The sequence below is a fragment of the Mauremys mutica genome, chromosome 2 (assembly GCF_020497125.1).
Source record: "Mauremys mutica isolate MM-2020 ecotype Southern chromosome 2, ASM2049712v1, whole genome shotgun sequence".
Taxonomy (NCBI): domain Eukaryota; kingdom Metazoa; phylum Chordata; order Testudines; family Geoemydidae; genus Mauremys; species Mauremys mutica.
This window is the reverse complement of record NC_059073.1, coordinates 262,619,307-262,640,997: the sequence shown is the minus strand read 5'-3', so window position 1 is coordinate 262,640,997 and position 21,691 is coordinate 262,619,307. Positions and strand designations below refer to the sequence as shown.

The window sequence follows — 21,691 nt, the reverse complement described above, 5'->3', positions numbered from 1 at the left end:
TGACTTTGAATAGTGTTATATTAGTCTGTCAACTTCAGAATGTACTGTGTGTGTATTGTGTGTGTTTACATCTAAATGCATGTAGTAATATTTTACTCCAATACTGTTACTACATTTGGAATCTGAAAAGAACTTGTACATTGGCAAAAAGAGTTCAAGCAACACAAGACGCTCATCAGTTTGCATATTGTGACATTCTGACTTTTGTGACACATGAAATAGCAAAAATGAAAAATGATGAACTGTTTCATTACTAATCTGCAATATTGAGAATGCTGCAGACCAGATGTGAGGCAGGTAGGAATTGGTGTTCATCTCACAGAAGAATGCTGAAATATCTTGTGTTGACTAATCTAATCTAGTTTGTTAATGCAAGTTCCCTATATATGGAAGCACAGTTGTTAAACAGTAGAAATTATAAATGTGGTAAGTGTCTTAGAATCGTATCACTCTGATTTTTATGCTTGATTGAGCACCCAATTTAAAAACTTTGTTCTGGTGGTGATGGTGTCCTTTTCTCCCCCTATTTTTCTTAACCTACAAAAATATGCTCTTTTTCTTTGGCTAGATTGAAGGCATCTGTTTCAGAATGCAAAAATGTTTGCTTTCAAGAAGATATGCAGCCTTCTCAATGTGCTTCTTTCTTTTTGTTTAACAGGTAGTGCAACAACAAAAAATCAGTTAAATTAGGAAACAAGCTAATCCAACATTCTGTATAAGTGGGTTAAAATAGCTACATCATTTCAGAAAACATAAATGATTAATCTTTTTATGAATGTTTATGTATTTTACATGGTAGATAGCACAGGACTGGTATAACAAGATGTTTCTTTTTTGTTTTGTTAATATCTCGCTGCTGACCTCAAGGTACTGGAGTGTTGGTTTCAAGTATTCACTATGTTCTGGGTCTTTTTTCTGTTTTCTGCATTCTTTCCTAAGTAATACTTGGCTTAAGTCTTCTTGTTGGTTCCTTTTGGCTACTGCTTTTCAGCTGCTCCTGGTTCAGCTCCTGGTTCCCAGTATGGCACAATGACCAGGCAAATTTCACGACACAACTCTACCACTTCTTCAGCATCTTCTAGTGGATACAGACGGAATCCTTCTGTGACTGCGCCATTTTCTGCTCAACCTCATGTTAATGGCGGGCCTCTCTATTCTCAAAACTCAAGTAAGCCTCTGCGCTTTGCCGTTATGCAGCAATCATAGAATGTTTTGAGATGAATGATTTGAAGTATGATTTCTCTGTGATAGGCAACAATCAGAATCCAAATGCTGTTTGGTTCTCTCTACTTGAGAAAAATAGCAAAAAGGTACACTTTGCCTTCTTTGAATTATACACAACACTTTTCCCCTAGAAAGTGATCAAGCAGTTAATGTAATGGGTAACACCAGGCTTACCTAATTATAAGCAAATGTTGGTTAGCATTTCAGGTGTGCTGGGTGTACTTTTGTGCACACAGTCCAAAATTATAAGCTCTTCTGAAGGGAGAACTAATTTGGTAGGACCTGGAATATTGGCTGTAGAGAGAGCTATTGTTTAAAACTGGACCATTAATATTTCAAATACATTATGAATGTTCCTGTTCTATTAAAAATTTAAATGATGAGAAGAATTGTTGGCTATCACTGTTGTTAAATATCTTACTGTCTGATACTGAGACCACAGGATAAAATAGCTGGAAATCATGTTCCTTGCATAGCATTAATATTACCTGCTTTCCTCTTATTTCACGTTAGAAATAACCACAGTATTAAGGGCTTTCTCCAGTACTTGAGTTCCCTTTAGGCCTTTCGCATCTCAGCACTAACTGCAATAGCATGACTTAAAGAACTGATTAGGGGACAGAAATATATCGTCAGTGTTACTTTAAATGGTTTAAAATATTAGCGTAGTCATTACTAAATCCCCTGTTATGTTTAAAATCTGTAATAAGAGGGGAATTATGAACAGACTGATGTGGAATGAAGCAGAAAACCCTGTGGCTGTACAACTAGCGTACCCCTGCACTCACACGTCTAGTGGAGTTACCTAGCCAGCAGAGCAGGAGCACAGATGCCCATGCTACACCTTGCCCATCCCGAGGCTCCCAGCTGTAGAAGTTCACTGCTACACCCTGGCTCTGCCTTCCAAATGTCCAGTTTCAACCCTCCCTCCCGCTCATCCCAAGCACCCCGTCCTCCAAATTCCTTGCCTGAACTCCTGCCTCTCCTGGGTCCTTCTTCCAGAGTCTCTCACTCTCCACCTCCCCCTACCTGAGTCTGATGTGGTGGGGGGAACAGGACAGGGGTGATTTGGTCTCTTCTCTGCAGCAAGTTCGTCCCCTTCCGTGGCCTGTCAAGCTGGCGGCCACCTGCTCTGCACTGGGGTGGGGGAAGCAGGCAGCAGAAGAGATGAGCCAGTTCCAGAGAGCAGCATGCCACCTGTCCAACAGGGCACCCCTAGCAGCAGGGTGCTGCAAAGCAGGACCTCCTCCCTGGTTAGCTGGGTGAAGTGGGGGAAGCGTTGACTGCTGAGCACTGCTGAACTTAAGCAGATTTGGTCTGTGCCTCTCTGCTGCCTCCCTCCCTCCACTCCAGGTAAGGGCCTAAAACTTGGGTAGCAAACCAGTGTTCCCCTCGCCCCCTACTCGCAGCTAAATTATGCCCATCAAATTATGGTCATGCACACACAAACCCAAGATGGATTAATAGTGCCCTACTGCTTGTCTCACATAGTTTCAAAGATACCTTTCTGCTAGCTGCAACTTTTGCTACATCATCTCTGTGATATTTTTGCTCTGCAGTTGCAAGAGAATTGAGGAATGTCTTGGTGCTGCTTGAGCATTATGTATATATGATGTATGGAAAAACATTTAGATTAAGAACTTCCCCACTGATCTAGAGTTCATTTTCAATGAAAAACAATTTTATATACCTGGAAAGCTCCTGGGATGGTCAACGTCATTTATTTATTTATTTCAACTAATATTTACCTTCATCTTCTCCCCCTGGCCCCTCAGACACACTCAGTCCCCTTCATTTCCTTCACACACTTCACTGCAAAAATAATTCGTTGTAACTCAGAGAAACTGTTCATTTTCAATAGTGGTGTTCAGATGCCAAAACTAGATTTAATTTCTAAAATGGCTGAATTGCCTCAAATGTTATGTAACTGATTTTATTAATGATTTAGATTCCGAATGCAATTTCTTTGTTCAAATGCAAGTATAATCCCTTAATTTGGCTTGTATACAGTGCTTCAAAACATTGATTTTTAGATTTTTTTTTTAAAGGTATTGTGATGGGCATATTTTTTCACTTGAACCTATTTTCATCCACTTGCAAAATGGGTGATTTTGACATCGTTGTCTTGATAAGACATCCAGTTTTTCCTGTTCCCCTAGGTTACACTTCCATGTTTGCAAACAGTAATTTTTTTCTCTGAAATGTTTACTTCAGTTTTGTAAACAAATCTGCTTTCTTTTCCCCCTTTCAGACCTCTACATTGATAAATTATATGGGGGAAATGGTTTTGGAATGAACTAAATACTGCCTTTATTCAGCAAACAATGTTAATTTCGCCTTTTGTTTTAAAACTGTTGCTTGCTCAGAAGAATAGAACCTCTTTCAATTTTACAATTCCAATCAAATTACTCTGCTGAATTCACACCTCACAATGTTTTCATCTGTAGTTAAATGTAAAAGTTTTAAAACTGAAAAAAATGGCGTAATTTGTTAAATGAGTTGGTCTATTTTTATTCTCTTGGGGAGATGTTACACCAGAACAGATCTTTGATGGCAGTCTCAACAGAGTTCAAGGCTTAAATGTTAATGGAGCTGAACTACTGTCCCCTTCCAGCATGAGTCTGACACACTTTGGTCGGTCAGTGCAGGGGAGCTTGTGTTGCTACTACCTGTACTATTACATACGTGCTTTATAAAGAGAGGACTTCAGTTTTTAGGCTGTCAGTTCTGTGCCTTTTTAATGAGCACTGACTGCACATACACACTTATAAAGAACACTAAATCCGTTGCTCAATAAAATGAATGGATCAACAGAATACAGTTCAGAGGATGTGCACTCGTACATTTCAACTAATTGGACGAGAGTTCTGCATATGCATGGGAGGGCCATTTGCATCATTGGAACCTACACCAGCCTTCAGATTGCTTGGTGGCTCGTATTTATAGAAGGCTTTTAAAAAATTGAAAACAATTTTATGCTGCTGGAAACCAATTTAGAAGCTATTGTGTGTTTCAGCCAATGGGAGAACAGGTCTTTCTTGTAAACCAATAAAAATACAATAGATCCACAGTAGCATAGTAAATAGTGAAGCAATTAAATGACTGCTATCTGAGATAAAATAATCATTGGTCATTCAGTATGAAATAATTTATAATAGCTGGAGTTGCACGATTGTCTGCTCCTATAAACAAATCTTTGCTTTGCCTCAAATTTATTTTATATATTCACCATATGTCTGCTGTTATGTAACAGCAGGAGACCACCATCCTCTGAACCCTTGTATATCCCATTCATATTTCTCTTTAAAGATAATCACAGAATTTTGGAGTAGTCCTTTTTTTTTAACATTGAGAATAAAGAAGTTCTGTTTTGTGCAGTTTCTAGGTGCTACTGTAATACAAAGAATGTATCTCATGAGTGAAATCCTTCGTTCTCATGTTTTCCGAACTATGAACATTCACGCTGGATTTTGCCTCTTAGTCAGATAAATATATTTTTCTTGAGTCACTAATTGGCTAGACATGAATTCAGCTTTAGCTTTGCTTTTGGGAAAACAAACTTGAAGAAGGTTCTTCTATGTGTGTTTTTGTTCTTTGCATACTTTGTTTTGTGGTCCTGGTTACTGACAGCTGCTCTTGTTTGTTTCCTTTTTTTCCTTTATCTGTTTGACTTCCCCAATATGGGCTCTGTTGCTCCAGTTTCTATTGCTCCACCCCCTCCCCCTATGCCTCAATTGACTCCACAGATACCTCTCACAGGCTTCGTGGCCAGGGTGCAGGAAAACAGTAAGTTTGGACAAGCTGAGCTGTCAAAGAGTAGAGCCTGTTTTCTTCTAGCATGCATGGCTGGCAAGTCAGACTCTATTTTGTTTCCTTTTCAGAAGCTAATACCATCTTGCATTCTAGTGCCACTATGCTATTGGAGCTGAAGGGCGCACTCTTCAATTTTTTATAACATGTGCATGATTATTACTGACCCATTTAAGGTTTGAGCTACAAATTTATGATAGAAATAAAAATGTGAAATATGTGGCATCTGCTCAATGTGGATGTAAAAATATATAGTAATTAATTTAGTGTTGCATCCTCCTGCCTACCTCTAGTGATGATTACTTAGCTTGGATTAGAAAGGATTACATAACCTGTTAAAGTATGCACCTGTGTAATTGTTAACTCACAAATTGTAGCAGTTTAGAAAGTCGTGTAGCCAAACAAAAGGAAAGGTGTGGTTTTACCATCTAATGCAAATAGAAGGAGCTTGGAGTTTGCCTCAATTTTTCCCTTTTCCGCCTGTTTTCTACAAGTGAAAACATTCACTAGAATCTGGACATCTTCTGGAAAGTTGAGCAATGGTACTAACAAAGGATCTGATCCTGAGAGGTGCAAAGTGCCTGCAATTTCCTATTAACAGTGGATGCTCAGCATGTCTTGGGGGAGCCTTCAGGGTACTGATACTGCAAGGAGCTGACTCCTTACAGGGTGCTGAGCACCCATAAGAACACTTGAGCAGTCAAATTTTCACCTTCGCCTTGGGGGTATTGTGCACTTCTCAGAATCAGGGCCAAGATAAGGGGCCCAGATGTGACAGTGAGGAGCACGCTATAAACCTTGTATAAAATAAAATAGATAGCATGGCACAAGTTTGCATTTAAAAACCTTTTCAAACCCCTTCTCTGTTATAGTGGGCTAGCGATTGCTAGCGATCAAGGTTACAAAATGTTAGAACCCCATTTTTACATATTAATTTTTCAGAAAGTTATTAGCCTTTGGACTGAAATTTTCCATGCTTATAGTCCTCCTGAAGGTGAATCCTCTCCACCCAAAAACAAACTTGTGTGTGTAACCAAAGGAAGAGAATCTGAGATCACTTTTTAACAGCCTATGGCAAAAATGACTAAAGTTTGAGGCCTGGGAAGGGTGAACTTTGAATAAAGTTTTGATTGGGAATCAAAATCCATTAAAAAAAAAAAATGAATTGCATTTGAAAACTGGGTAGTGAGCATCCAGAGTGGAAAATGGAGTTCTAGGCAGTGGTGTAAAGTGGTGCAAAGACTGCACTTTACAAAACTGAGTTTAAGAGTTTTGCCCAACTGCTGGGTTTTCACTTACCCACTCCCCAACAAACCCCATTAACAGTATGGCGTGAAGGCCACAGAGCAACATGGATAGGCTGGACTTCTATGGCATGAGAGGTTCCCGTCCTTATGGATCCGAAGTACTTGGAAACTTGCTTCCTCTGTGGATTCCTAAACCCTTCTTCTGTGGCCCCTGAAAGAAATTCCATAAGACCTATTCTCTTTTTTCCTGCGCCCTGTACTCCGACTGTGGGTATCTTCGTAGAAGAGGATTTTATTCCTACTTCCTAATATCTCTGTTACACAGACACAGCTGATACAATACAAGTAGGTGTGCTGCTGCTTTTTTTAAACAAGATTGGGTTATAGCAATCCCCACCCCTATCTCCACCTAAACAATAGCAGCAGCACAGGTGCAGGAAGTCACCATGCCCTTACGTTGTACACACCCAAGAGAGGGTTTGAATTTGAAATCTGGATTTGAAACCATTTAAATATTAATACTGAGAACAGGCAATTTCTGCCCTTCCTCCTCTCCCATTTTATTTTTAAAAAGAAAAATAAATGCAACAGAACAAAGTTAATGCCATGTTACAGTTGCCCAGTTACAAGCAGTGAGGAAATGTAAAGGTTAAATTTCCAAGAAAGGGTTAACTCTGCTTAGTAGCACATATATAGTACTTTGTTCCCATTTCTCCCATTAAATGTGAAGTTGAATTTGTATGTTTTAGGAGAAACATTTAAAACAGACTTGTATGCTGCAGCCAAATCGGTGTATCTGTTGGCACTTCGTTCTTTTTAAATAAGCAACCTTATTGTTGAATTAACATACTTTTGCAGTTAATAAGATGAGGCATTTTTACTGGTTGGAACAGGACAAGAATTGATGAGCATGATTAAATAAAACAAAATCCAAAATGCTCAGAGATGGAAATTGTGGGAGATGTTCAATTTGAGTTGAAAATACATTTGTGAAATGTGTGCCCAAGATACTGTATGAAACGGATCCAATTCCTATATTGTTTCATTTATTTGTGTGTGCATGTTTCTATGACAAGTGAATTGGGTCAATAAACTATGCCTACTAGCAAGTCATATTTCACTGTGCAGACAATGACACCTACAAGACATTACTCTCTCATAGAATAAAATGTTTAGTTGGGCAAAGGATTTTGGAAACAGTCCAATTCATGAGAGTAGCATAAGTGGAGGTTTGTCTGGGAGAAGAATCACTAATGGCTTGGAGGTGAGGAGTAAGAAGGTCTTTTAAAAAAAAATTCTTAATTTCTGGTAACATCACACACACATCCAAAGCGTCACTCATGATCACCATGTTGTCCCTCCCTGTCCTTTATTTGCTTGTTACCATTAGCATATTACACTCTAAATGTAGGGCTGTAAAACTCTATAGTTGAGCCATAACATCTTGGAGCTGTGGTTCCACCAGATCTGTCCTAAGTTAAGCAAGGTCAGACTGGGATGGTACTAGGACTGGAGACCGCCAAAGAATGTTAGTGATGTTGGCGATTCAATCAGTGGCACTGATCCAATGCCCCCAGAACAGTGCAGTGGGACGCGATGCAGCTAGTGGTGCTATAAGATGAAATTTCAAAACAAGACCCAGACACTTGTATGGAATTATTACACTTTGTTTGTGCTAAGTCTGGTGTTCTGCTCAGGTCATGGCCCACCAATTATATTACTCTTAACTAAATTATTTCTATAGGAGATGCCAAATATATGGCACATGGGCTGAATCTGGCCAGAGGGGCACTTGCTTCTGGCCCCAATGCTCATGAAAGGGATTTGTCCCACAGCTGCTTGGATGCAGCTTGTTCACATGAACTGGAAGGAAATTTGAGTGGGAGGAGGGAGCTCCTACAAGACTGGGCACAGGTTCCATCACTGAGCTACTCAGTCAAGGCTCAGAGCAGAGGCTTTCCACCCTCTTTCTCTCTGTGCTGCTGCTGCTGAGCATGCTGGGGTCAGAACTTCATCGGGATACAGTGTTTTTCATTTTTTGTCCTAAACTGTCATGTAGATTATGCATTGTTAAATAGCTGTCCTACTCCTCCACAGAGGGGACTGCACATGTTGATTTGGTTGGATACAAACAGATCTTTGGCCTCTGTCCTGGTTGGCAGGGTGATCAGTAGCAGGGAGTGAATGGGGAAAGTGTAATGTTTCATGTTTGCAGTGGGAAGGCGGAGGGGCTAAAGTGAGGAGCTTGACCTAGGAGAGAAGTTGGGGGATGTCTGTTACCCATATATAGAGGTTAAGATTTAATATGTTGTGGCGTTTCCCATGAATGGGGAAGATGGATCTCCAGCCTTTATTTGCTGGCTGAAGGAGAGCTTGCAAGCCAGTGTTTAGAAAAAATGGTTACTCACCTTCTCCTAACTGTTCTTTGAGATGTGGTGTTCATGTCCATTCCAATCAGGTGTGCATGCACCATGTGCACAGTTGTTGGAAAGCTCTCCTTTAGCAGCTCCCATCAGGTCAGCTGTGGAGCCCCTTGGAGTGGTGCCTTCATGGTGCTTAATATATGACCCTGCCAATCCGGCCCCTCCTCAGTTCCTTCTTACTGCCAGTGACAGTCGTTGGAACTGCTGTTGATTGCTTAGCAAGTGCGTCCTTTAGCTTTCTTTTATATAGTTAGCTTAGCTTAGCTTAGCTTAGTCTGAGGGGGGAGGGATAGCTCAGTGGTTTGAGCATTGGCCTGCTAAACCTAGGGTTGTGAGTTCAATCCTTGAGGGGGCCACTTAGGGATCTGGGGCAAAAATTGGTCCTGCTAGTGAAGGTAGGGGGCTGAACTCAATGACCTTTCAAGGCCCCTTCCAGTTCTAGAAGATTGGTATATCTCCTATTATTATTAGTTGTTGTTGTTGTATATAGTGAGGTTTGGGAGCAGGGTTTCCCTAATCCCAACCCCCCCCCCCTTGGGCTCCTAGGCATGCCAAGAGCCCAAGGCTTTTAAACTTTGTGGAACCTTCAACAAGTCTATGCCAACGAGCAATCCCCATGACTCGTGTCTGGGGGAGGTGCACCAGATAGAAACATGCAAGATCTGCAGGGCTTTCTGCCCCCAGAATTAAAGAGGAGTGAGATTTCTGATTGAAGCAGTTGCTCATGGAATCCACCCTTCATCCCCAGTCTGCTGCAGACTGCCAGGACCCCACACGAGTGTGTCCATACTGAGTGCCCTGGCATCAGTACGTGACACGGTGCCGAGGAGGGACTCTAGTCTAAGAGACCCTCGGTACTGGTGCGCTGTGACATCACAGGATGCACAGACAATCTGGCACCGCTTGCATTCACCAGTGCCAAAAAAGCTGCTGGGCGCACTCTGGTGCAGAGAACAGTGGGACCTGCAGTGGGATATCAGAGGCTTGGGGAAAGAAGTCTGGCCTGTATGGCAAAGGTTCTCTAGGAGGGTAGGGAGAGCTGCTGTACGGTTCTTGACTGATATTTTTCCATTCTGAATATTGGTGATGACTAATTGGAGATAGATGGGTTTGAACAATAATTTGTACTTCCTTTTTTTCATTTCTCCCTATCCCAAAGCCACTAGTAATTGTGCTGATATGGGACTCTCTTTAGAGATCGGATATTTTGAATTATGCATTTAATTCCTCAAGTATCTCCCCTGAGAGCAGTGGCTGCCTATCCTCCATTTGCATTAATTCACTAATTGAATCCAGGGCGTGTGCTCATAGACTATCCTGCAAGATAAGGGTCTGTATAAAGCTTTGCCTCTGTTTGTGTATTATTCTGTTTTCTCTTACCTAGTCAAATCTGGTATACTAATGACTTCCCTCCCTTCTTGTCTAACACCAGATTTTGTAAAAAGATGATTCTCAAAGTAAGACAGAAGCAAATAAATTAGGTCTCAGAATAACAGAAATGAAGTATATACAAAATGCATTAACACGGAATCTGCAAAACCACGTCAAACCACTGATTCATCATGGTGCCCAGTTACCTCCTGGTTCTGAGGATGCCTGTCATCTCCTTGCACATGTGTATATTGCATCTAGTCACTTGTCATACATGGAGATGAGGCAAAAATCCTTTCTATCTGCTGACAATCAGCTTATGCCCCCTGGAGCATGTGCTTTGACTCTAGTAGCATTTATACATAGATTTGACCACTAATAACATAGTTGTTTTGTTTTGTAGCTTTAACATGTAAAGCCTGTTTCTAAGCAGTGCATGGTATTGTAGTGCATGCTCTGTCTTTCTCTACAACGCACAGCCTAAGGTTTACTTTACTGTTTCTGATGCAAATCTTCAAACTTTCTTTAGTTGCTGATAGTCCAACTCCTCCTCCTCCACCACCTCCAGATGAGATGCCTATGTTTGATGATTCTCCTCCTCCCCCTCCTCCTCCCCCTGTGGATTATGAGGATGAGGAAGCTGCAGTAGTGCAGTACAGTGATCCGTATGCAGATGGAGACCCTGCTTGGGCCCCTAAAAACTATATTGAGAAAGGTAAGAGTTCAGTCCATACACTGACATGGTGGCAATGCATAACTGCAATTTAACTTGTAGGCTCTGATGAAAGGAAACCAAAATCTCCCTGCTCAATCCAAACTTATAACCATTCTTTCCTAACTTCTCAGTGGCTATGCCCAGTGTCACAAATCGAGTACTCAAGCACTCTGGAAGGAAGTGGATAAGTAATCCATCATTACAATAAATAGCTGTAAATTGGATTTAATTTGTTTGTTAAACAATTAGACCAGCAATGGCTGTGTCAACCCTGCTGGATATCTATCCAGAAATAACTTCATTGAAAGACCAGTAGGGCCAAAAAGCCTGATTTGTGGGATTTTTTCCCTTGTTGTTGTTGAATAAATGATAACCAGTTGGCTTATGTTAGCTTTTTAACGGTAAAATATAGTGGTTTTGTTTGAGAAATGTCTTGAGTATTTTAAATCTTATTTGCATATGGAACTCCTTACCTCATTCATAAGCCTGGTAATGTTTTTCTGCAAATAACCGACATGCCAATTTCCTAGCTGTAGGGTCAATCCATGCTAAGAAAATAACCAGTTTGCGACAACTCCTGCCAGCAACAAGTTTCCTGTGACCTGGTGTTTAAAATGATTTGGCTGCCACTGTAGAGAGGGGAATGTTTCACAGTTAGGGGAAATGTGATAGTGATCGATTGGAGTTTGGAGTATGTTTTCTTCCCTGTAACAGTTTAACTATTATGTTCCATCTTCATTAGTTGCTAAACTGTTTTCAGCACGAGTTTATAGACATTTGAGTGATGCCAACATAGGTTCATTTTACTAATGTGCCCAGACCGTAAGTCACTCCCTTCTCCAGATATCTGCCACATGTACATTCTTGGAACTGACTAAGGAGCCTGAATCAATGCTACCACTGTAATTACTGGGGAAAGTTTTTTTTTTTTCTTTTGCTCGCCCTCTGCCCCCAACATAAATCCATCTTTCATCCATAAAAAGTACATTAAGGTTGAAATGTCAAGCACCCAACACTTACAAAATGTCAGAATTAAGGCTGCTTGTGCAAGACTAATTTGGCCCTCTTGTGCACATGGGTTGTCTTCATTTACATAATCACATCCTATTTTTTTTCCATAGGACCCCTGCCTCTTTGAGTGTATAGGATGAAATGTGGTCACTGAATCATTACTACTTCCATTTTTTTATGCTAATCATTCAATGTGGGGCCCCAGACATCATTTGCTGTGCACCCTCCAAACCCTGAACTGAATACAGAATTGTTAATTTTCCTCAGTGGCTTCTCTTTCGTGCTCACATCTTAGTTCTTGACAAACAGTTAATTTTGTCTTTGTCTTTTGTCACCTGTGAGACGGTGGTATTCTCTCCATTTTATACAGGGCGAAATGAGGCACAACAATTAAAGCAAGAAGTGTCCGTTAACTTTAGGTGCATAATTTGAAAAGCCTTGGGCCTTATTTTTCAGAGTCCTTAGCATTTTATGTTCTGAACACAGCTCTCATTGACTTCAGCTGCAGTTGAGTGCTCAGCACTTCCATAAATCAAACACTAGCATCAAGTTTAAGCACCTAGAAAATGAGGAACACAGTGGCCACTTGTCAAAGCTTTGGTTTATGCGACTTGCCTAACATCACATAGGAACTCGGGGGCAGAGGGAGTGATAGAAGGAATCTAATTCTCCAGAGCAGCATTCAACAAGCTTAACCACCAGACCTTCCTCTCTTTGATGCAGTTCCTTTTCTCATGTGCTACATACCTTCCAACTTTCACAACAGTTGAGGCAGGGGCCCTACAGCCTCTTTCACTAAACAACCCTGATTTATTACCAGAGCACAGTTCAGCCTATGCTGGGAAGGTCTTATGGAAAAATATAGTATGTGGTCATGTGTTTAAAAACTATCAATGTAAATTGGGGGCCAATTTAAAGTTTATAGGAACCTCTATTCTGGATTTTCCCAATTGAGTGATTGCAACCTGAATTTATTTTGGAGCTAAAAATCTCCTACTTTAAAATGAAAAAAATGAAAAAAATTAATCTTAGAACTAAATTCACCAGCACAGGAGTAATCTGCAAGGTTGGAATCTTTAGATCCACAGCACTGTTCTATGCCACTTATGATAAATAGAAGATATGCCTTTTAACAGCTTCCATTTGGATCTGATTTCTTTAGGATTTGTGCTAAAAGCTGCACTAAATAGACATGGCCAGCATTTAGTGAATAGCTAATTTTATCCTTGAAGGTTCTATGCTACAAAATTTATATAAATAGAACCTGAAATACACACATCTGTTAAGGTACTATCTGCTGTGACAAACCGTGTTGTGGCTGCAAGGCTAACAGTTTACCTTTTTTTTTTTTTTAAACACACCTCAGTGAACTGGATTCAGTTCCTTTTCATGCATCTCTGCAACATTTTCTGCATTCCAATCAATTACACATGTGCAAGCCAAAAGTTTGTTTGAGGGCCTAATGGGGCCTGTACACCTTCTTTACTGGTGGTGATAAGAGGGAAAATTTATCTTGACCCTCCAGATTTCATGTTGAAGGGGGGAATTGGGGGATGACTTTATTTGTAAACTGAGCACATTAGATACAGGAATCAGTGAGACCAACCCTGAAAACCCTGAGATGTCCTTACTAGTCACTTAAATATGAGACCTGCACTTTAAAATGCTGTGTATTGTGTAATAGTACATGCCAAACTAATTTGTCTGACTCTTTTCATCCCTAGTTGTTGCTATATATGACTACTCAAAGGACAAGGATGATGAGCTGTCCTTTATGGAAGGTGCAATCATTTATGTGATAAAGAAGAATGATGATGGGTGGTATGAAGGAGTTTGCAATCGAGTGACTGGCCTGTTCCCTGGGAATTATGTTGAATCAATCATGCACTATGCTGATTAGAATCTTTGCTTTTCAAGTTGGGTCTTGTATTCAATCATACCGTGATTATTTACAAGCGGTAACTGAAGGTTAACAATTGTCTTAATACACTTTTTAAAAAAAATGTGCCCATCTTTTCAGGCCATACTGTTTTAATGGTATGATTGAAGAATGTCCATCTCCATAAGCATAAATCTTTGGAGACAGTTTGTCTTACCTGATAGCAATTTGTAACACAAGCAACTGTCTTATTACTGGTTATGCTTATTTACTTACGCATTGTTAATTTTGTGACCAGCCTAAATATTCTTGGGAAGTAGGGTATAATATTTAATGAACCATGATTCAGATTGTGCCATTACATTTTTCAGTGCAGCATGGTAACTAACATTAAGTTAGATTAACATATTAAAATATGGGTGAAAAGTTTAATGTCAGTGCTGGTCATATTACTTTTTGTTAGACTCTTGCTCATTCTTGAACTATAATTGTTTAAAGCATGCATACAAACTTATGTATTGAAATATACTTTTTTAAAAATCCAAGATGCTTCCAATTTGTTGTAATCTTTACCTGGAGAACTCACTAAAATCTATTGCAATGAATTGCTTGAGTCTCTACAGTGTCCATGTGAATCAAAAATGGGTGGTTTTATGTATGTGTAATTTGTACCAAGTTTTTTTAAATGAGTAAATTTGCATTACAACTTTTCCATTCATAAATATATGTGGAACCAAAGGTCTTGTCCATTACTTTGTCAGCACTTCTAATTGCTTTGCCAAGTAAGCCAATTTATGATTGTGTTATCACTAGCAATGTACTAAACTAAGGACAAGTGGTGTAGCCTTATTAACATTGACATTAGTGGGCAAACAAATATACCAAACCTGAAAATTATCCACTTATCAGAATGTTCTTTCAAAATTGTGTGTAAAGGGTTCAAGTATTGCTAAAATTAAATACTTAAAAGGATTCTCAGCTGAGTGTTGAACTCACTGTAATTTAATAATTAGTTTCCGTTTGCTGCAACTGACATTACTAAATACAAACTGTATGCTGGACCAACAGGAGAAATTTTGTATGTTTGAAGCTGATACACCAAGTAGGCAGTCAGAGCTAGCAGTCATACAGAAAGAGGGGGGCAGACATTCACATCCTGTTTGTTATTGGAAAGTGACAAATGCACTTTGCCTTGCCACTGCATTACGGGAAATTGGGCAAAGAGTCAGATGGGATGTTCACTTCTGTTTATACAAAACTGTAGTGCTTCGCTTATCTGAAGTAGAGTATGCAGTATGCTCTATTGTATGTAGTAGGGATTTGTTTTGGACTTTAAAGTGCTGTCCTAATGGGGTATTAAATGTACACTTCTATAACAGTGCTTAAAGACTGGGGGTTGGAAGCTTGATTGGTTGCTGCATCATTTTTTTCCTAGTGTAAAATTAGAAATATTGGAACTCCTTCACCTTCCTCCCGAAAATCATTGTAACTTCCAAATGGTTTCTGCTTTAAGTGTTAATATCACCTTCTGAAATTAGCAACCAATAATTTACCTGTATTTCTTTATAAATTGGAAAGTCTTCACTTAATTTGTATATAACTTGTTAAGTTTATGTACAGTCTTTTATAATAAACCGTTCTCCTATATAACGTTTTGGGTACTTGTGAAGTTTCACACACAGCTGGGAAAGCAATCAAACCATGTTTTTGCAGTAAACCTTAACATTAACTAAGTGTGAAGTGATATTTAGAACGCATTAATTTTAACTGATTTATTCTCATTGTGGCCTTATACATCAATATTAAGTGTAAACAATACTTTCCCCAACATAAACGCCCTTATTAAAACACATTTAGACAGAATTTAACAGATTGATTGTTTCATAGTTGTATGGCTTCCCTCAAACATCTTCATAAACGTAAAGTATATTAATTTCAGAAAATATTAAAAAAAATTTTTGGTAACCAGCACTGGAAGCAAACCAAGATGTTTTGAAATGTAGTTTTGTAGGCACAGTCTGGTAAGTAGCTGCCAGTATGAGTGGAAGAAGGTGTCTCACTTGTCCCGGGTGAGTACAGTTTCTGTGAGCTGAATGAGGGCATCTCGTTCAGGGGATGGTCGCAGTTTACTAATCTCTTTCATTGCTTCATAGCCGTAGCGTTGGGCGAGGTAGGTTGTTTGTTGTACACCATCACTCTTTAAAAAAAAAAAAATTACGGTAATACATAGTAGCAATCATTTCCATTGCTACATGTAACACAAAGCAATGCTGTTGGAAGTGACTTAGTGTCTTTAGCCCTCTACACTGGCTCTAGTGATGGTAGATTGGATTTAAATCAGCAAGCAAAGCTTGATTTTAATCTTGTTTTACATTTACACCTGAGTTATTTTCATGAAGAAAGGTTGATTTCATTCACATAATCTGGCATGACTTGCTAACCAGGGTACAGTATACTTATACCCATTTAAACAATATAATTGTTTAACATACAATCAGATTCTTGATTTTAACTTTTGATTAGAAATGGGACGATACATTTCTTAGGGTACGTCTATGCTAGCCGCTGGATCGGCAGGTAGTGTTCAATGTATCAGGGATCATTTTATCGCGTCTCTGGACATAAATCGATCCACTACCTCCACCTCGGCAGGAGGCATAAGCGGCGTCGACGGGGGAGCCGTGCCAGTTGACTTGCCACCGTGAGGACAGCCAGGTAATTTGAACTAAGGCCTGGTCTACACCACATGTTTAAACCGGTTTAAGGAGCATAAAACCGATTTAACGCCACACCTGTCCACACTAAGAGGCCCTTTATATCAATATAAAGGGCTCTTTAAACCGGTTTCTATACTCCTCCCTAAGGAGAGGAGTAGCACTAGTATCGGTATTACCATATCGGATTAGGGTTAGTGTGGCCACAGATCGACGGTATTGGCCTCCGGGTGGTATCCCACAGTGCACCACTGACTGCTCTGGACAGCAATCTGAACTCGGATGTAGTGGCCAGGTAGACAGGAAAAGCCCTGCGAGCTTTTGAATATTTTCTGTTTGCCCAGCGTGGAGCTCCGATCAGCACGTGTGGCGAGGCAGTTAAAAATCAAAATAAAGAAAGAGCTCCAGCATGGACCATGCAGATGTGATTGCTGTAAGGGCAGGCAAATCTGTTCTATCAGTGCTCCGTTACAGAAGACAAAATTAAAAATCATTTTTAAAAAATCTCCAGACAGACACCATAGCAGGGACTCAGCGCACTGTTGCGTGACCAGCATAACGGAAAGCCAAAGAATCAAATGGACGCTCATGGACTGGAGGACTCAAGCTATCCCACAGTTCTTGCAGTCTCCGAAAAGCATTTGCATTCTTGGCTGAGCTCCAAATGCTTCTAGGGTCAAACACAATGTCCGCGGTGGGTCAGGGCATAGCTAGGCGATTTATCCACCCCCAGAAGTGAAAGGGAAAACAATCCTCTCTTGACTTTTACATGTCACCCTATCTTTACTGAATGCTGCAGATAGACGCGATGGTGCAGCACTCACCACCAACATCCTTGCTCCCCCCCCGCCATGGGTGGCTGATGGTGCAATAAGACTGATATCCATTGTCATCAGCCTATTGGCACATGGGGCAGTGCAAAAGGACTGGTAACCATGTGTACTAGCATCTGTGAGGTTGATCAAGGGCACCTGGCCCTAATTTTTCCTAGTAGATGGTGCAGTATGGCTGGTAACTGTCCTCCTCATAGCAACAGGGGCCTGAGCTTCATCAGCCCCCACCCTTCATGTGTAAAGAAAAGATTCAATTGCCCCTGGACTAGCAGCGGGATGCTGGGCTCCTCTCTTCCACACTGCTTAATGTCCTGTCTGGACTATCATAGCAGCTGGAGGCTGCCTTCCACTCATTTCTTACTAACAAGTCACTGTCTTATTCCTGCATTCTTTATTACTTCATCACACAAGTGGGGGGACAATGCTATGATAGCCCAGGAAGACTGGGGGAAGAACAGAATCAACAGGTGGGGTTGTTGCAGGAGCATCCCCTGTGAATAGCATACAGCTCATAATTTCTGTGGGATCTGACAGAGCAGCTGTGCTCTCTGGTTCTATGATACAGTGGTTCTCTAGTACACTTGCCCATATTCGAGGCAGGACTGATTCTATTTTTAGATACCAAAAAGGAGGGATTGACTCAGGGAGTCATTCCCAATTTTGGCTTTTGCGCCCCCGGTTGATCTCAGCCAGGGGCACTTATGACAGCAGCAAATGGTGCAGTGCAAAAGGACTGGTAACCATGATCATCTTATTACCAATTTATGGTATGGTAGATGGTACAGTATGGCTGGTAACCATCGCTGCTGTGTAGCGCTGCTGAATCGCCTCTGTGAGCGGCATCTAGTACACATACGGTGACAGTCACAAAAGGCAAAACAGGCTCCATGATTGCCATGCTATAGCATCTGCCAGGGCAATCCAGGGAAAAAAGGCACAAAATGCTTGTCTGCCGTTGCTTTCCCAGAGGAAGGAGTGACTGACGACATTTACCCAGAACCACCCGCGACAATGATTTTTGCCCCATCAGGCACTGGGATCTCAACCCGGAAATTCCAAGGGGCGGGGGAGGCTGTGGGAACTATGGGATAGCTACGGAATAGCTACCCACAGTGCAACGCTCCAGAAACTGATGCTAGCCTCGAACCGTGGACGCACACCACCGATTTAATGTGTTTAGTGTGGACGCGCACACTCGATTTTATACAATCTGTTTTGCTAAACCGGTTTATGTAAATTCGGAATAATCCCGTAGTGTAGACGTACCCTAAGATACTACTTCAGCTATGCGAAGTTGCGTATCTTAGTTCGAACCCCCCCACTAGTGTAGCCCAGGCCTTAGAGGTGATTAATTATTGAACTCATGATTTGTGTCATTACATTTGAATGGAAATGGGGATTCAAATACATAAATAGTAATTGTTTCTCATTGTTAAACTACCTTAAAAGTGCAGCATACAGAAAAAATATCAAAACATTTTGCATTTAAAAGTGACTGACTTATTAAACAGGAATATCTGTGGTTAGTGAATTAAACTGACTACTTCTGGTCATCCACGTCCTGTGCTAATGTCCAAATTCTACAAGTTTAAATTTGACAAATGTCTCATTACACAATACTCTACCTCTTAGTTTCTAATTTTAGACCATTAAACTGGATCTATTTTTAGCAGGGCCAGATTTAAACTAATAGGTACAGTCAAGAGAGCTTGCATTGCTTATGTTTTCAGTACCTCTGAAACATAGTTACTGGTACTGAAGAGTAGCTGCATTCTTAATGCACTGGATCCAAGAAGGTCAGTTTCTAACTATGTTGCCACATCTATCTAATCCAGTAACCTGCCTCTGCTGTTCCTCTTAAGTGCTGTGCCAACAAGCTATTTTTCACCCCAGGAGCCAGCAAAGTTTGAATACCTTTGCAACAATATCTTTGATTACATTCTATAGTTCAGTGTTCTCAACCTTTCTAGATTATTATATCCCTTTGAGGAGTCTGATCTGTTTTGCATACCCCAAGTTTCACCTCATTTTAAACTACTTGCTTACAAAATCAGACAGTGTCCCAGCACACTTACTGAAAAATTGTTTACTTTCTCATTTTGTCTGTATGAAACTTTAGTTTGTACTGACTGCGATAGTGCTTTATGTAATAAAACGAGGCAAATATCTGTGTGCCCCTGGGGGTATGGGTAGTCCTGGGTGAGAACCATTTCTTGAGTTAGATACTAAACTTTTTTAAATACAGCCCTACCATCTGTGGCTAATTCATTGCATGAATTCTAGATTGCCTATAACTGCTACAACTACGTTGAGGAATTAAATAAATTTATACTTAAGACTAGTCTTACCTGAAGTACATATTGTCGAGCACGTTCAATATCACCTGGCAAACTGAATCTCCTCATGATCATAGCATTCATTTCTGGAAACTAAACATGAAGGAGAAAATTTAAGTATTGCCTGTTTCTTAGGAAGTTTTTCCTCTGTGTAGCTGCCTGTTACACCAGCTCCAGGGATCTAGTACATTTTTATCTCCCCTGTGACATTAATCTATTAATATAACCTCTGCAACAGTCTAATGGAGGCATCTTCCCTAACCAGATCAGGTGTCTTAAAGGTCACTAACTGACCGTAGGCTTCTTCTCATTTGTACAAGAAGGGTAACTTACCTGCTTTGAAATAAATGCTTTAGAGCTCATCTGATGAAAGTAATAAGAATATAAGGCATTGGGTGGAAGCTTCTCACTTTCACACTGCCTCCAGTAATGAGGTTATTCCTCCCCCCCCGTGTACATATTACTTGCTGCGTATCAGGTTTAAATTTCTATGTGTAGGTTTTAAATATAGATGCAGTAGGGATCAATGTAGTGCAGAACTTGTCTGTCCTTTCAAAATAGTTAAGGAGCAGAAACCAACCTTTGGACAGCAGGAGGGAGGAATCACAGTAAATTTGGATGTAGTGGAAGGTGGATGTGTTCCATTTCTTGGGAAGCCGTAAGGTAAGAGATAGCAATTCAAACATAACTAAACCTGTCATTTGATGTGCAGCTGACTTCCCAATGTGCTAAATATTTAATTAGAATTGGACCCAAGTCAGATCACTGCCATTCCTGAACATGGTAGACTTGAATTAAATGGGCAAAATAAGGGCTGGTTAGAATCTGGGTCCCATCTCTATGGGTAGTATCTAGCTAACAGTTCAATACCAAACCAAATCACTATCCTCCAACCAACTTGATGTGTCTATACTGCAATAAAACAGCTGCAGCTGGTCCAGTCGGTTGACTCAGACTGGGGGGGGGTGGCTATAAAATTGCAATACAGAAATGTCAGGCTCAGGCAGGCTGATCCAGACCAGCTGTGGGTGTCTAGTGTGCATTACTGAACATTTATACCCTGTCTGCACGGCATTTAGACACTCCCCATCACTGTTTACAGCAGGGGTAGGCAACCTATGGCACACATGCCAAAGGCAGCGCACACAAGCTGATTTTCAGTGGCACTCACATTTTACTTTAATTTTTAAATGAAGCTTCTTAAATGTTTTAAAAACCTTATTTACTTTACATACAACAATAGTTTAGTTATATATTATAGACTTCTAAAAACATTAAAATGTATTACTGGCACACGAAACCTTAAATTAGAGTGAATAAATGAAGATTCAGCACACCACCTCAGAAAGTTTGCCAACCCCTGGTTTACATTCTAGGATGACAGCATAGCTACTTAATACTTAAGGAATACTTAATGTAGCTAATCACCTTGGCTTTTCATATAAAATCTGAACATTTAAAATGTAGGATATTTTGTGTTCTCAGCCTCTCACTCATTAATTACACTTTTATAAAAGTCTTACTCTACAAATCAGCCAGTCTAAAGTGCAGTGTCTGGGTAAATCACTATCAAATCTAAACAGCTACTAGCCCTTCCTCCAGATGCTGTATTTTAGAACACACTATTTCCCAGCATGCAGGAACCTCAGCATCTGTGTGCTGCTTTATAAAAATAAAGAGCTTTTTTCCTCATCATCAGGACAGCTAGGATCAAGCAAAAATGTAACTTGTGCTATACATTTGTAAAGGATGCTCAGCTTCCCTTGTGCAGCCTTCAGTATCAATGTATGTTGAATTGAGAAATTTTGTATAGGGGACCTACATCTCTCTATAATGACAATGTTCCTCCCACTGCTTTCAAACAGTTTTCTTAGGCAGAACCTACAAATAAATGTTAGTGCTTGATGGGTTTTCTATGGATTCCAACTTTTACTGTATTATGCAATTTTAATTAGTTTGCATATTATACATCTCTGCTCTTAGGTTATTTATTAGTTAGCTACATATGCTTTGACAGTCTGCATTTAACTTGCAAAAATATAGAAAAATCAGACCTTTCACACAAAGCTATTAGCCTTTAAATCTGCACATGACAGCTAATGTATAAACCTTTGAAAGGAATGCTTGT

At 40.2% G+C, this 21,691-nt stretch overlaps 2 protein-coding genes across 14 annotated transcripts in view; one reads left to right on the top strand and one right to left on the bottom strand.

Annotated features, from left to right (window-relative positions):
* The window catches only part of ABI1 (abl interactor 1), a 125,948-nt gene extending 110,618 nt beyond the window's left edge, over window positions 1–15,330 (top strand). For 3 of the 8 annotated variants that reach the window (XM_045007221.1, XM_045007215.1, XM_045007216.1), the window contains 4 exons: window positions 992–1,168; window positions 4,924–5,010; window positions 10,605–10,790; window positions 13,526–15,330. In XM_045007221.1, the coding sequence (XP_044863156.1) occupies window positions 992–1,168; window positions 4,924–5,010; window positions 10,605–10,790; window positions 13,526–13,701 (626 nt within the window). In that variant the 3' untranslated portion in view covers window positions 13,702–15,330. The remainder of the gene's footprint in view (window positions 1–991; window positions 1,169–4,923; window positions 5,011–10,604; window positions 10,791–13,525) is intronic. The other 5 variants (XM_045007222.1, XM_045007217.1, XM_045007218.1 and 2 more) reach the window with 2 other exon arrangements.
* Window positions 15,331–15,437: 107 nt separating this feature from the next.
* The window catches only part of PDSS1 (decaprenyl diphosphate synthase subunit 1), a 45,256-nt gene continuing 39,002 nt past the window's right edge, over window positions 15,438–21,691 (bottom strand). For all 6 annotated transcript variants that reach the window (XM_045007226.1, XM_045007223.1, XM_045007224.1 and 3 more), the window contains 2 exons: window positions 19,576–19,656; window positions 15,438–15,877 (listed from right to left, as the gene is read on the bottom strand). In XM_045007226.1, the coding sequence (XP_044863161.1) occupies window positions 15,737–15,877; window positions 19,576–19,656 (222 nt within the window). In that variant the 3' untranslated portion in view covers window positions 15,438–15,736. The remainder of the gene's footprint in view (window positions 15,878–19,575; window positions 19,657–21,691) is intronic.